Source organism: Rhynchophorus ferrugineus, unplaced genomic scaffold, assembly GCF_030347505.1.
Source record: "Rhynchophorus ferrugineus isolate W39M unplaced genomic scaffold, kcgeb_rfMv2 rfM9, whole genome shotgun sequence".
Taxonomy (NCBI): domain Eukaryota; kingdom Metazoa; phylum Arthropoda; class Insecta; order Coleoptera; family Curculionidae; genus Rhynchophorus; species Rhynchophorus ferrugineus.
Window position 1 is genome coordinate 36,056,567 of NW_027472588.1, and position 15,160 is coordinate 36,071,726.

General features: G+C 32.4%; 1 protein-coding gene across 1 annotated transcript; it reads left to right on the forward strand.

Annotated features, from left to right (window-relative positions):
- The first annotated feature begins 1,100 nt into the window (after positions 1-1,100).
- LOC143202811 (ATP-binding cassette sub-family C member 4) lies at positions 1,101-14,816 on the forward strand. Its single transcript, XM_076414624.1, has 9 exons — positions 1,101-1,341; positions 3,133-3,363; positions 3,419-3,846; positions 5,411-5,567; positions 7,691-8,941; positions 10,959-11,295; positions 11,363-11,513; positions 11,572-11,802; positions 13,736-14,816. The coding sequence occupies exons 1-9, from the start codon at positions 1,265-1,267 to the stop codon at positions 14,632-14,634; spliced, it is 3,762 nt and encodes a 1,253-aa protein (XP_076270739.1). The 5' UTR covers positions 1,101-1,264; the 3' UTR covers positions 14,635-14,816.
- Positions 14,817-15,160: the final 344 nt, after the last annotated feature.

The following is a 15,160-nucleotide window of genomic DNA, read 5'->3' on the forward strand; positions in this document are numbered from 1 at the left end:
GAATTATCCGCCAAAAATGTCGAATATGTAAAGTCAAATCTTGCGTACTTACATTCATATATAACATAGGAAAATATATTATTGTAATCTACATTAATATGCGACATTGGCACCAATAATAACAAAAAGAAAGTGTGGGCTCTTCTCTGTTAATACATGTCCACTGTCAGAACATACATAGCCCATCCGATAAAACAACTGACTCACGTCGTTGTTGAAGTGGAATATGTTGTCAATTGTAATTTGTAAAATTGCAAAATTCGTTTTAAACTCAAACCATAATTTTCTTTCTCATTTTATCCTGATTAAAAAGAGACATAATGTTGTCTGGTGCGTCGTGCAACTGAATCATGCAACTGAATTAGTCCATACAATTCGATTTGGATTGGTATTGGGGAGCCGTGCTGCCAAATGTCTGAAAAATTCTTCAGATTCATGACGTGATTAAGCTGTTTCGTTGGACAGGCTATATAAATATAAATGTGTTTAGATTTAGTAAAGAAACTCCTTCAGTTTATTCTCCTAAGGCAATTCCAGCAAATTGTTTTTATACTAATTATGAAGAGTACATTTCTTAAATAAACAATTCTGAGACTTGGAGCTTCCCTTGTAATAAATGTAACTACAATCTTAGCGACACAAAAAAAAGTCGCCGACTATATACATACAGAAAAATGATATATTAAAATGCGTCTGCATGACAAAATTAAAAAAAAAATTATATCCATTTAAATAAGTCAATTTTCTCTAGAAGAAATTATATCGGCTGTTGAAAAGAAAATTAAACGGTGAATTTTTCCGTATCTTGAAAATATTATCCCGAATGTCTGCTATATAAAAACAACATTTCAATATCTACTTAAACTGATTATAGTCTAATCAATAGGTTGAACCATATTTGTCAACAGTTCATAACGCTTTCTGTGATAATAAGTAAACAATTAATTATTAAAAATATATTATGTTACCGCAAATAGTGTTTCTTTTGTTTAAAATTTACCGTTATAGTGTGTATAAACGTTTGTTGACGTTTTACTCGTCATAAGTCCTTCACAAAAACCCTAAAACTGTTTGAAATAAGATTTCGGCTTCGGTTTTATAGTATTACAATGGGAAACAAAGTACAAAGATGCCGTATTTACTTTGATTAAAGATCGCTTTTAATTGTAACTAGTCGCGTTTGTTGTTCTTGCACGAGGAGACAGTAGTCTTTAGCCGAAGGTGACAGCGGGTGGTGACTGAATGAAGTGGTTAACACTAAAGGATGGATTACAATGAGAAGGAATATCGCACGCCCAACCCTCGGGAGAACGCGAATATAATTTCGCTTCTAACATTTTTGTAAGTTTTTTGGTTACGGTCACTACTATGTTATAATATCTATCTAATTGTTTTTCCAAGTCCAAGTAATGTTTCAATCTAGTTCCTTCAATATGTATCTGCATTTTATATTCATAGGACAAAAATATCTCAAATCAATTCGAATTGCATTAAATATTGACATATGAACTGAAAAGTTTCTGGTCTCACTAACACTTTATTGTTGCAAATATAAATTTCTTATCTAATATAGATTCTTCAAGATGTATATGTATATTTATATTCATAAGACAAAAGTATTTCAAATCAGTTTGATTTGCGTTAAATACTAACGTATGAAATGAAAAGTTTCTGCCCTCAATAACTTTTTATTTTTGTGAATATAAATTTATTATCCAATATAATTTCTTCAAGATGTATATGTATATTTATATTCATAGGACAAAAATATCTCAAATCAGTTCGATTTACATTAAATATTGACATATGAACTGAAAAGCTTCTGGTCTCACTAACATTTTATTGTTGCAAATATAAATTTATTATCTAATATAGATTCTTCAAGATGTATATGTATATTTATATTCATAGGACAAAATATTTCAAATCAGTTCGATTTACATTAAATATTGATATATGAACTGAAAAATTTCTGGTCTCACTAACTTTTTATTGTTGTAAATATAAATTTATTATCTAATATAGATTCTTCAAGATGTATATGTATATTTATATTCATAGGACAAAAATATCTCAAATCAGTTCGATTTACATTAAATATTGACATTTGAACTGAAAAGTTCCTGGTCTAACTAACTTTTTATTGTTTTTCTATATCCACAGTACAAAGATATTTAAAATTAGTTTAATTTATATTTAAAATTAACGTATGAACTGAAGTTCGAATTTTTATTAAGTTTCTATTGTTGCAAATCTAAAATATTTATTTAAATTTAATCGATTGAAAACTCTCTATTTTGTCGATATTATAATTCAACATAGTTCCTGCAATATGTATCTGTTTTTTTAATTTAAAATCATGTCAAAGAAATGAGTATTTTCTTTCAAACTGAGATATTTAAAGATTAACGTTTCAACTGAAAAGTTCCTGGTCTCATTTTTTTGCTGTAAATAAAACTTACATAAAATTAAATGATTTCTGGGATGTTACCTGCCTTTTCACCAATATCAAAGATCGGTATATGTGTATCCGCAAAACAGATCTAAAGTTAGTTCCAAATACTATTAATACATCAATTGAAAAGTCCTTGGGCTCGCTATATCTATTTATTGCATATGTCGGTTTATAATTTTCAATATATTGTCCCCCTTTTTATACAAAATATAGAACAGAACATTTTTGTCTTCAAACGAAATATTTCAAGTCATTTTACTTTTAATCAACTGAAAAGTTTCCATTTTTTTGGAAATTTGACCCAAAATACCAAAGGATAATACGCATAGTTTCCTATAACATAATTAAAGTTCTAAAGGTCTGGTGGGAAGTAATAATCATTAGAATTTGGTATAAACGAATGAAGAAATAATTATATTTTATTATAATTATAATTTTACTGGCGCTTCGAGAATGGAATAGCAAGATGATGAAGTAGTGAGGAACATTATGCTAGTGTAATATATATTTTGTTTAGTTACATCACAGTTTAATTATTTAGCAACATAAAAATAATAAGAACACAAAAATAATTTCATTAAATAATAAATAATAGCAACTTAAATTGTCATAAAAACCAACCGAACAACTGGTAAATCTATTTAAATAGTAATTAATAATTTTATATTTTGTTTCAGATATACAGGTAAACTTTTTAGAAAAGCTCTAAAAAATGACCTGGAAGAAGAAGATATCTACGAAGTGGTCAAGAGCATGAACTCTGACCGATGCGGTAATAAAATCGAAAATAGATGGAAAAATGAGAATCTCAAGGAAGAACCGTCCTTCACTCGATTGGTTTGGTCACGATTTGGGAGAAAATACATGGTTATCGGTATAGTTAATTTATGTTTTAAAATATTCACAATGTACGTAGATCCTGATCTATCGCTGCTTTATTAATAATTCGAAACTTGATTTTAGATCTGTGGAACCATTTGCAATGAGTAGTTTGATATCTTGTTTCAAACATCAAGGTGTATGTACCAACACGGACATGTACATGTATGCTGGCGTGGTAGTTGGCCTAACATTTACCAATTTCATATACCTACACAACTATATCATCTGGGTACAAGGTTTGGCTATTAAAATTCGAACGTCCTTCTGCTCGTTGATATACCGCAAAGCATTAAAACTGACGCCGAGCGCCATGAACGATATAAGTTTAGGAAATATCGTGACTTTGATCACGAAGGACGTTCACGTCTTCGAAGCTTCAATTTGGTTGTTCAACGACATGTGGATTGGTGTAATAGTATCGTGTTACATCTGCTATCTGCTGTTCCTCAAGTTGGGCTGGGTAGCTTTGATTGGAATATCGTTTTTGATTGTTACCATTCCCCTTCAACGTAAGTATTTCGGACTTCCTATCGAAACATTTTTGTCGTTACACCACACGCTCGTTAAGGTGATCAAGTTCAAACTAAGTGCAGTTCAAATTATAGCAAAATTAACAGGTCACTTGAAGTCGCCGGCCTGATACATAGATGGACTAGAATAAAATAACCCTCAAAAGATACGTCTATAAATTTGACAGCTGTCGGATCAATAGTTTGTGAATTGTAGCATTTTGAGTGAAGAAAAAATTTGTTATTGTGAAAAAAATTGATAAAAAAAATTTCGCGTGTTGATAATATGTAGCTTTCTGAAGGGAAAAAATACACTTGAAGCAAAAACTTGGCTTGATGCCGAGTTTCCGGACACTGCCCGAGGAAAATGAACTATCAATGGACGCCCAAAACAGGTTGTTGTCGACGAAAACATGAAAAAAAATCACAAAATGATATTGAATGACCGTAAATTGAAATTGAATGAAATAGCAGACACTCTAAAGATATCAACTGAACGTGTACATCATATTACTCACGAATATTTGGATATGAGAAAGCTCTGTGCAAAGTGGGTGCAGCACGAGCTCGCTTTTGACCAAAAACAACGACGAGTTGATGATTCGGAGTAGTGTTTGAAGATGATCAAGCGTAATAAACCCAAGTTTTTGCGTCGACATGTGACAATGGATGAAACGTGGCTCCATCATTTCCCTCCGAAGTCCAATCGACAGTCATTCTAGTGAACTGCACACCATAAACCCGCTCCAAAGCTTCGAAAAAATGCAATAATCGGCTGGCAATGTTATGGCGTCTGTATTTTGGAATGCGCATGGAATAATTTTCATTGACTACCTTCAAAAACGAAGGACCATCAACAGCGACTATTACATAGCGTTATTGGACCGTTTTAGGACAATGCACCATATCACAAGTCAGTGAAAACGATGGCTAGGAAGAAATTTTCGTCGAGTGAACAGGTGATCGCCGAAACTGAAGCCTATTTTGAAATTATTCGTTACTTTTCCAGCTTTCTACCAAGAGCAGATTTTTCTACTAAATAATACAGTCTATGTTTTTCTGGCAGCAGCATTTTCCAATAAAAACTACTTTCACTAGCATTGTAAATTTGACAGAAATCAAATTTTCGGTTTCTTTCAATTCTTCGTTTAACAGTTCAGCCCTTTCTTGAAGTATTTAGTTGCTAACTGAGACGTACTTTTCCTCTTGTTAATTCACTTATAAAGGAAATTTTCGATTTTAGTTTTTCGGTTTTCGGGACCCGCAAATATTTTGTAGATTCTTTGTCAAATATATGCTTTCAAATAATTAATTTTAGAAATAATTTCCTTCAATATTTCATATTTTTTCGTCTATATTTTCACTTTTCTAGTAAATTTTAAAATCTTTCTTATATATGATGTGGACTACATAGTATGTTCAGTTAAAATTTAACAACAATACAATAATGCATCAAATATGTCCGATTTTGTTGAAAGTCACAACTAAAAAACGCTAAGAACTAATTCCGACGCCTGATATTTCGGTGAAACATTTTTAATTGAATCGGCTTTTTCTTTTTTAGTATTCATTGGGAAATTGATAACATCTCTAAGATTGAAAATAGGTAAAAAGACCGATGAACGATTACAGATCACTCAAGAGATCTTATCGTCTATTAGGATAATAAAACTCTACACATGGGAGAAGTACTTCAACGATCAAGTTAACGAAAGGCGCAAGTAAGTGTATTATGTTGATTTTTTTTAATAATCTAGTAGCCCAAATTAGTGGAAATATCTGAAGAGTACATTTAAGTATCGAGTAAATACGGTCATATTCTTGATAATTTTATGTCAAAATATATTAAGTAGTTCAAGGTATTAGGTCACATTACAAGTTTAGGATATAAAAAGCGTAAAAACAACATGGGGCAGTTTTCACTTAACAGATGAACATCAATTTCAGGCTTCTACAATAATAAACATAAAATTCCAATACATAAAAAGAGATATAAAAGGGACTGAAATAATTATAGGCGGATTACTCTATGTACACATCTATGAAAATATATAAGCAAGTCATAGAAAATCATCTAAAATCAGTAGTAGATAAGTCGCTAATAGAATTGCAAAACTGATTCACAAAATTAAGATATATACAAAGCATTTGACAGAGTAAAAAGAGAACTATTATGGTTTATATTATAACAAGTAATTGTAAGTAATGAAACTGTAAGAATAATTCAACTGAAAAACCAAACGGGATTAAGACAAGAATGAAGTTTAAATCCAATTTTTTTAAAGAATTAATAAATGAAATAAAGAAATGTTAAATAGAAAAAAAAACATAGTAAACTTTCTTCCCTGTTATCAACGACAAAAGTACGTACTTTCAACCGAGGTATGAAAAAATAATTAATAGGCCAGAACATCTACCTCGTATACCTAGAGTATACTCAGACATGATGAGAAGTAAAGGAAGGAAAAAGAATCTATATCAGATGAATACGGTGGATGTTCGATGGTATTTATTGAAAAGTTTGGTCAAAAACTTGTTAACAATATATCTTGCGGCATGATGCGTTGACGTAATGCATAATGAAAGACAATAAATTTGACCTTTTTCGACTTAGCTTGATTGACGACATCCAGTTATTTTACTTTAGCAATGTTAACTACAGTTGAGGACCTTAGTGGCCGACCAAAGCAACATATTGAATTGAAATTTGAAACAAGTTTTTTCTTTAGCATTTTTGATGAACTGACAAATTTGACCACTGTAATAAAATTAATAACATTACATACAAATGACGTTCAAATAAAGGCTAATAGTTCCCACTTGACTTCAAAAAGAGTTTTCACAATTACTTTAAAATCACACGCCAAATGAAAAAAAATGTCATAAAAAAGTATATAACAAGACTGAGTCGAAACTGAGAAGATAATGGAGGAATAGAGATAATGCGTTATATTTTCAGAATATGGTTTAACAAGTTGACTAGGTTTCTGATAAAACAATGTAGATATAGTTGTAAAATTGTATTTGTTTTGTCTTTCAAAACAATTTCGGTTTTACAGTTTCTACTGTTTCAATAAACCTATTCGAATGCTGCTCTAATTCACAGGTTTCATCTTATAGCAGATTTCATGGAGACCTATGAAATATCTATATTATATCATTCAATATTAAAATTTCGGGGAATATACAGTACTCAATGAGCTTATTGAACAACATGACAACTAATAATATACGTAAAACTCTAGATTCGCCTTTATTATGTATTAATATTCAAAAATTAAATTATATAATGTAAATTATTATGTTTTAAATTTGCCTCCTGAACTAAATGTATCTGATGTTGACCATTGAGAGAGACTTTTTGCGCTTGGGACTGTCCTAGTAGGTTAAATATTCATCGTCAGTCACAAAAAATTCTCCTTTGACAGATATTTGGTTAGCTCACGAGGATTTTTTTGTCATTGACGTCAATTCGTCACTTTTCAATCATAGAGGCCAAAACCAATAATTGGAATATGACCGAACATCATCATCATAAGTTTCTAAATGTATTTAATAGACACCGGCGACAGATTGATTGATTTAAAGAATTAAATCAAACAAACATAATGCATCTCGAAAATGTCATTTTGAACGTTCAAATCATGCTAGCTTCATGCTGGAAATTTATTGATTGAATAAACATTGATTCTTTAACTTTTCACCAATAGATATCACGGACTAAAATACATGCAAGTACCCAATTGTATGTATTTAAAAATTATTTATATAAATATATTGTGTTAGATATAAACTGTAACCAGAAATAAGAACATTTCTGTAATTTGGTTTTGTTCTATTGCAGGAGAGAAGTGGGATTGATGCAAAAGACCTTTTACTTAAAAGTAATGGTCGTTTGTCTTGGAATACTGGCATCACGAATTGGTTTCTATTTACTAATCATGACCTACGTCTGGTTGGGATATACTACGGATGCCCAGCTCGTATTCTACATTCTCAGTCTCTTCCACCAGCTCAGGCATCTCCTCGGTATCTCGATCCCCATGGGAATGGCCCGCGCAGCAGAACTCCTCGCTGCTATCTACCGAATAAACCGCGTCCTGAACGCGGAAGAATTACAAAAAAGCAACGTATTCGATGATCCCACTCCGCATCCCCGAATAGCATTAAAAAACGCCACCGTGACCATAAATAAAAGAATCGCCCTGCAGGAGGTATCACTCACCATCACCTCCGGTCTAAATATCGTCACAGGACCGGTCGGATCAGGAAAAAGCTCCCTGTTGAAAGCTTTCCTGCAAGACTATCCGTTAGAAAGCGGAAATGTGAGCAGTATAGGTCGGATTTCATATGCTTCCCAAGATCCGTGGCTATTCCCATCGTCCATCAAACAAAACATTATTTTTGGCGAGAAACTCAACGAAGCTAGATATCAGGAGGTTATCAGGGTGTGTGCCTTGACGTACGACTTAAATCTATTTGACAAAGGCGATCAGACCATAGTAGCTGATAACGGTATCAATTTAAGTAAAGGACAACAAGCTCGAGTTAACTTAGCGAGAGCGATATATAAGGAGAGCGAAATCTACCTCTTGGACGACTCACTAACAGCTCTAGATACGCACGTTCAAGACCACATATTCAAAGAGTGCATCAAAAAATTCCTGAAAGAAAAAATCGTGGTCCTAGTGACGCAAACTGTCCATCATATCACTGATGCCGATACGGTAATAGTAATGGAGAATGGAAAAATCCGAACAGCGGGCAAGCCTACGGAAATTTCATTGGAACAACTCAATCAAATATTGGGCAAGGACGACGAGATGGAGAAGGAAGTTATCGATGATGTAAAAATTAAACAAACAAAAGAGAAAAAAGAGGAGGACAACGATGAAAACACGCAGTTACTGGAAACGGAGCAAACCACTACGAAAAAGATTTACCACGAGGTTAAGAAGAAGGGAGACGTTAATTTTTCCGTTTACCAGAAATACTTTAAATTCGGTGGTGGATATTGTTTCTTTGCCGTTGTAGTATTTTTCTTCCTTGCTGGGCAGTCGACTGAAACATATTCAGAAAAGCTTATTGCACAATGGTAAGTTATATTATAATAAATATTATAAATAATACCGGTCAAAAGTAAGGAAGTTTTAAGAAAATAACAAATGTATTATCTTGCAGATCAATACATTGATCAATAACAAATAATTTTCATGAATAATATTTATCCTGACCAAAACTTAATTATTCACACTAATTTAAGGTCGGTTAGCGCAGCGGTAAAGGCGACAAATCCTGCTGGGACATGGTTGTAAATTATGTTTGTGACTGTTTAATATTTATCATTATTAGTGCCAGTCATGTTAAACAAATAGATCCAGTCCCGATAAAACCTCCTTGTTAGAAAGGAGACTTTAAAATATATAAAAAAACAATTAAACTAAAACTGAAAATTAATATTCTAATTTTTGATTTTTTCTAAGCATTTAAAATTTCTATCGAAGCGAAAATGAGCTTTATCATTTATAATAATTTTAGTCGAAAGAATTGTATTATGTACGAAATACTATTCAATAAAATATTTCTGTTGTATACTATTCCAGTTTATCCACTGTCAAACTGTTTTTTTAGGTTATAAATACATGACCGCATAAATCTTACCTGAATTTTGGATATTTTATACTTTTGTGTCAACTATCTTATAACAGAAAAAATAATAAAATAAAATAAATTAGCTTGACAAGAAATAATTACACTTAAGCATCCTTTTTATATAAGTAAGCCTATAAACAGGAAAAGAATGATTTTATTAAAACAAACATTTTGTAATAATTAACAAAAATAAAATAGCCATTTATCAAAATCATTTTTTATTCGTTTTAAGTGAAATTGCATGTTGTTAATCTGTGTATTTAGTTTTTGTTGTAAATAGTTTTTATGTTTAAACATTTCTTTGTAAATTCGTGCTTGATATAGACCAAAGGGCGTTTATTTTTATAAAATAGGTAATTTTCTCTAGTATCACCTATTAAAAAGTTGAGTTCTTGTACCTATGTTATGATAGAAAAACAAAGTATAAATTCCTATCGGAATATTTGATTAAGATGTAGTACTTTGGCTAGGTAGAAGATATATCTTTTCTTATCTCATAAATATATGTTAATTTCAGTATTTTCTGGAGTAACTTGTAGTATTATTCAATCATAACTATTCCATTATTAACAAAAATATGGATCCTAAAATAATGATAATATTACAATCTTAATCGATTGTTATGTCTCTGTTCGCTTTAGACTGACTTTAGTCAGAGCTATTTAGCGTCTTAATTCGTTTTTATTCATCCATCAACAACATCCACTATCAGACATCATTTCAAGAATATGCCATAATTTCAATCATAAACTCCTTGTTCTTGCAACACTTTCTTGCAATAATATTTATGGTATCTAAATTTTATTGTTGAATATTATCAAGGAATTACAAATGAACACGCCTTTTAAAATATTTAGAATTTTGATATAGAATATGATACAGGGTTATATGCATTTCATAAGTGATCTTCTTCTAAGTCAACTATATGCAACTTCAATTAAATTTGTTTCTGTCTTTCGTAGCAAAGTCCTTATATCAAAATAATTTTGTAAAATATAGGCTATAGCAAAATTTGTCCAAGATTTTAAATTACATAGAATATTCAGGGTTTATTTTTAACATTGTATTGTTTTGGTTAAATCATAAAGTAAATAAAATAGGGTTATGTACGTAGATACATTTATTTCATGCAACGTTGAATTTCCGGCAATATGTTGGTTATTATATAAAGGGATACCGTCTAATCCAATATATCGTCAAATTTGGGTAAAAAGACCTCGGTTATTATCAAATACCAATAACAAACACGGTTCTACCGCCACCATTCATTTTCAAATAAGTAATTAACAACAATGTGTACATTCCATTATCCACACCAAATAACGCCTTTTGCAATAAATATTAATAAGTTACAGTCACAATGTAATGGTCAAAAAATTCTGATTACTTTTGCAACATTAAAAAGAGACTTTTCGGTATAACTATATATTTATTTTTTATTAATTTTACGTTAAATCTAGGATTGATTCCCAACAAGAAGAATTGGATCTGATGGCAGCAAACGAAACTTCAACGCCCGAATACGAGACGGCAGTAGATAACAAGAACTTCTACATCAGATTATACTCAGCCATGGTGTTATCCTCATCGGTTCTTCTATTAAGCCGAGCGTACATTTTATTCGATTTCTGCAGAAGAGCTTCCATTAAATTGCACAAGGTTATGTCCACGACCGTGATAAATTCGGTGATGTCGTTTTTCGACACACATTTCATAGGAAACGTGTTAAATCGATTCTCTCAAGATCTGATCAGCATCGATGAGTTCCTTCCCTGGACGATTTCAGAATTCTTTCGGGTAAGTTTAACAGTTCAGCAAACCGATAAATGGTAATAGGAATAATCCAGACTTATAACATTTTTAGGTCGCTGTATCAGTAAGTGGAATAATAACAAATATATCCTTGGTAAACTATCGGTTTCTCATACCTGCTGGCGTATTCTTCGTCATAACATATGTAATGAGACGACTGTATCTACCAACTGGAAGGAGTTTGAAACGATTACAAGCTGCTTGTAAGTTTTAACATATTCTCGATATAGTATAAGTTATATTATTTTGGTGTCTTTTTAGCCCGAAGTCCCCTAGTAGGTCATTTGAATGCATCCTTGGAAGGACTAACGACGATAAGAGCGTACAAAGCTGAAGAAATCCTGAAAGAAGAGTTTGACCGACATCAGGATTTATATACATCCGCTTATTACATGTCAACATGCACAATGAGGGCGTTCGGTTTCGCGCTGGACTTTTTCTGCGCAATATTCATCACGGTTGTTGTTTCCAGATTTGTTTTCTTCGATACTGGTAATGTATTTGCAATAGTATATAAAACTGCAAATAACAGGTCATTTGAAAAGTCCCTGCTCTGACACATAGATGGCGCTACTAGAATTAAATCCATATGTTTTTCAGTTAACTCTAACCCTGAAAAGATGCGTGTATAAATTTGATAGCTGTCGGATCATTAGTTTGTGAATTATAACATTTTAAGTGAAGCAACTTTTGTTATTGTGAAAAATATGGATGAAAACGAATTTTGCGTGTTGATAAAATATTGCTTTTTGAAGGTAAAAAATACAATTAAATCACAAACTTCGCTTGATACCGAGTTTCTGGACACCGCCCCAGTAAAATCAATCATCAAGTATTGGTATGCTAAGTTTAGACGTGGTGAAATGAGCACCGAAGACGGTGATTGCAGTGGATGCCCAAAAGAGGTTGTTACCGAAAAAAACATTTAAAAAATGTGTACATCATATCATTTCACGAATATTTGGGTATGAGAAAGTTCTGTGCAAAGTGGGTGTTGCGCGAGCTCACTTTTGACCAAAAACAACGACGAGTTGATGATTCGGAGCAGTGTTTGAAGATGATTAAACCATCATTTCCCTCCGATCCAATCCACCATGAACCCGCTCCAAAGGAACATCAACAACGACTAGTACATAGCGTTATTCGACCGTTTGAAGGACGAAATCGCCGAAAAATGGCCACATTTGAAGAAAAAGAAAGTACTACACCAAGACAATACACCGTGTCACAAGTCAGTGAAAACGATAGCAAAAATCCATGAATTGGGCTTCGAATTGCTTCCTCATTCGCCGTATTCTCCAAATCTGGTCCCCGGCGACTAATTTATTGTTCTCAGGTCTCAAAAGAATGCTCGCTGGGAAGAAATTTTCTTCGAATGAATAGGTGGTCGCCAAAACCGAGACCTATTTTGAAGCAATAGTTGGGGGTCACTATAATCAGTGTATCACCCTTGAATGGAGTTATGTTGAATTGAAAAACTAATTTTGCCAAAAAATGGTATTTTACTATGGTAATCCGCGGACTTTTCAATTAACCTGTTAATCTAAATTATTATTCAACATTTTAAGTGTTAGTTTTTAGAATTGTCTAATACCAATAACATGGCTTCCTGATAAATTACTACTAGTGTCAAGACTGCAATAAAGCAGGTTATTTATTGTTTCAAACGTATGTCCCTTCAAAATTTTAATCTCTTCAATTGCCTCAAAACCTTGTTATCCTCCAAGCGAATTTTTGAGTCCCGAAAATTATAATATATATTGGTCCATTATTTCTATAGACTAAAAAAATCTTTATTGGCAATATTTATTGGCACAGCGAAGGAAATTCAACAAAATAACCACGGATTTTTCGTCTTTTATGTTTTTCATATAATTTTATAACATATACATTTTCCTATTTAGTATTACAGAGATATATGAGAAATAATTTTAGATTGTGAAGCATATTCTCCAGTTCTTCGCTATTTTCCTGAAATAATGAATCCTTAAAACATATCTGCTCTCATTTTTTCAATAGTTTGATAGCATTGTTACTGAAACAGCTAATAATGAGTATTATATTCACTGTGGAACATAATCAGTATTCATTTTATTATGTAGTTAACCATCTTCATGCTGAATCTTCCATACAAAGTGATGTGCAAACGTGGCAATAGGTCCATTTATCAAACTATTGTCACCTTCTCCAATACAATTATATTTTATCAACTATAAGATGTTATACATAAGTTTGGAACTACTTACAAGAAAGACAGGAGCTACTACGATAACCTGGAGTAGGATTCAAAGTGCCATTTTCCCTAAATAAAGTCTCAAAGTTAAAAAAAGAATTTAACTTATTTGTACACACTTTAATAGGATTAAATTCAATATAGTTACCATGTTTACCATTACCAACCTATTAATTTCATTTTTATTTCCAGATACCAGCGCTGGTAATGTCGGTTTGGTATTGTCGCAAGTGTTCATGTTGGCTGGTCATGTACAATGGGGAGTACGCCAGTGGGCAGAACTAGAGAACCAAATGACCTCGGTGGAAAGGGCCTTAGAATACACAGAAATCAAACAGGAAAAGAAAAAGGGTAGCAAAGTTCACGGTTGGCCCAACCACGGTCAGATCAAATACGAGGATGTCTCCTTGTCGTACGGCAAAGATGACGTGTTGAAGAACCTCAACTTTGTAGTCGAACCCAAACAAAAAATCGGTATCTGTGGCCGTACTGGCGCTGGAAAATCGTCGATCATCTCTACCCTGTTCAGACTATATGAAGTTAGGGGTAAAATACTAATCGATGGCGTTGACATCAAACACATATCGATGGAATACCTACGGCAATCAGTAGCTATCATTCCTCAGGATCCCGTTCTTTTTACCGGCACTGTCAGAACCAATATAGATCCGTATGGAATTTATACGGACGAGGAAATCTGGAAACTCTTGGAGAGAGTCCATTTAAAAGAAAACATACACACTTTAGACATGCCCATTAACGAAAATGCTCCAGCTTTGAGCTCAGGACAGAGACAGCTAATATGTCTGGCCAGAGCCATTATTCGCAGGAACAAAATCGTTGTTTTAGACGAGGCTACGGCCAACATGGACCCGAAAACTGACGCTATGCTACACGACGCCATAAAAGAGAACTTCAACGACTGTACCATCATATCTATAGCTCACCGATTACACACCATCATCGATTCGAACAAAATTATGGTATTAGATCGAGGAGAGATAAAGGAATTCGATAGCCCAGAAAATTTATTATCAAATAAGGACAGTTTGTTCTATAAAATGGTGGAACAGGCTGGAATAACTGTGTAAATAATTTCAGCTGATTCGAAATACATTAAAATTATTATTTGATTGGGAAGTATTAAAACTTACACTAAACTCTAAACATATGTGATCCTTGTTAAGAACTAAAATTATTTACTAAAAGCTGGTTTAAATATAAAATTGGATGTACTATACAAAATATTTTAAATAAATTATATACATATAAATTATTTTGCAGTTTTTATTATTTTGCAGAATTTATATTGCAGTTTTATCTAAACTAGTGATCGCCCTGTGGTTTCAAAATTGCATGGTTCTTTGCTTATTTATTCCACTATTCGATCCCACCCTTACAGATATATATTATCTACTGCTTTCTACTTTGTGTTATAACAACCCACCAACAAATGGAGAATTGTAATTATATGAAGCTATTTTATAATTATTAATATTCTTTGAAACATTCATTTTAACTCTTGTATAAATTAACACATATCTTTTACATTCAATATTCGGTTAGTGCTTTATTCGGTTCGATATATCGTTTACGATATTTAAAAAATATATATCG

Excerpts from the sequence above, each read along its gene's own strand:
- LOC143202811 (XM_076414624.1), top strand. The coding sequence starts at position 1,265 with ATGGATTACAATGAGAAGGAATATCGCACGCCCAACCCTCGGGAGAAC. Across the intron at positions 3,847-5,410 it reads TGTTACCATTCCCCTTCAAC|TATTCATTGGGAAATTGATA; the intron begins GTAAGTATTTCG and ends TTTCTTTTTTAG. Across the intron at positions 5,568-7,690 it reads CAAGTTAACGAAAGGCGCAA|GAGAGAAGTGGGATTGATGC; the intron begins GTAAGTGTATTA and ends GTTCTATTGCAG.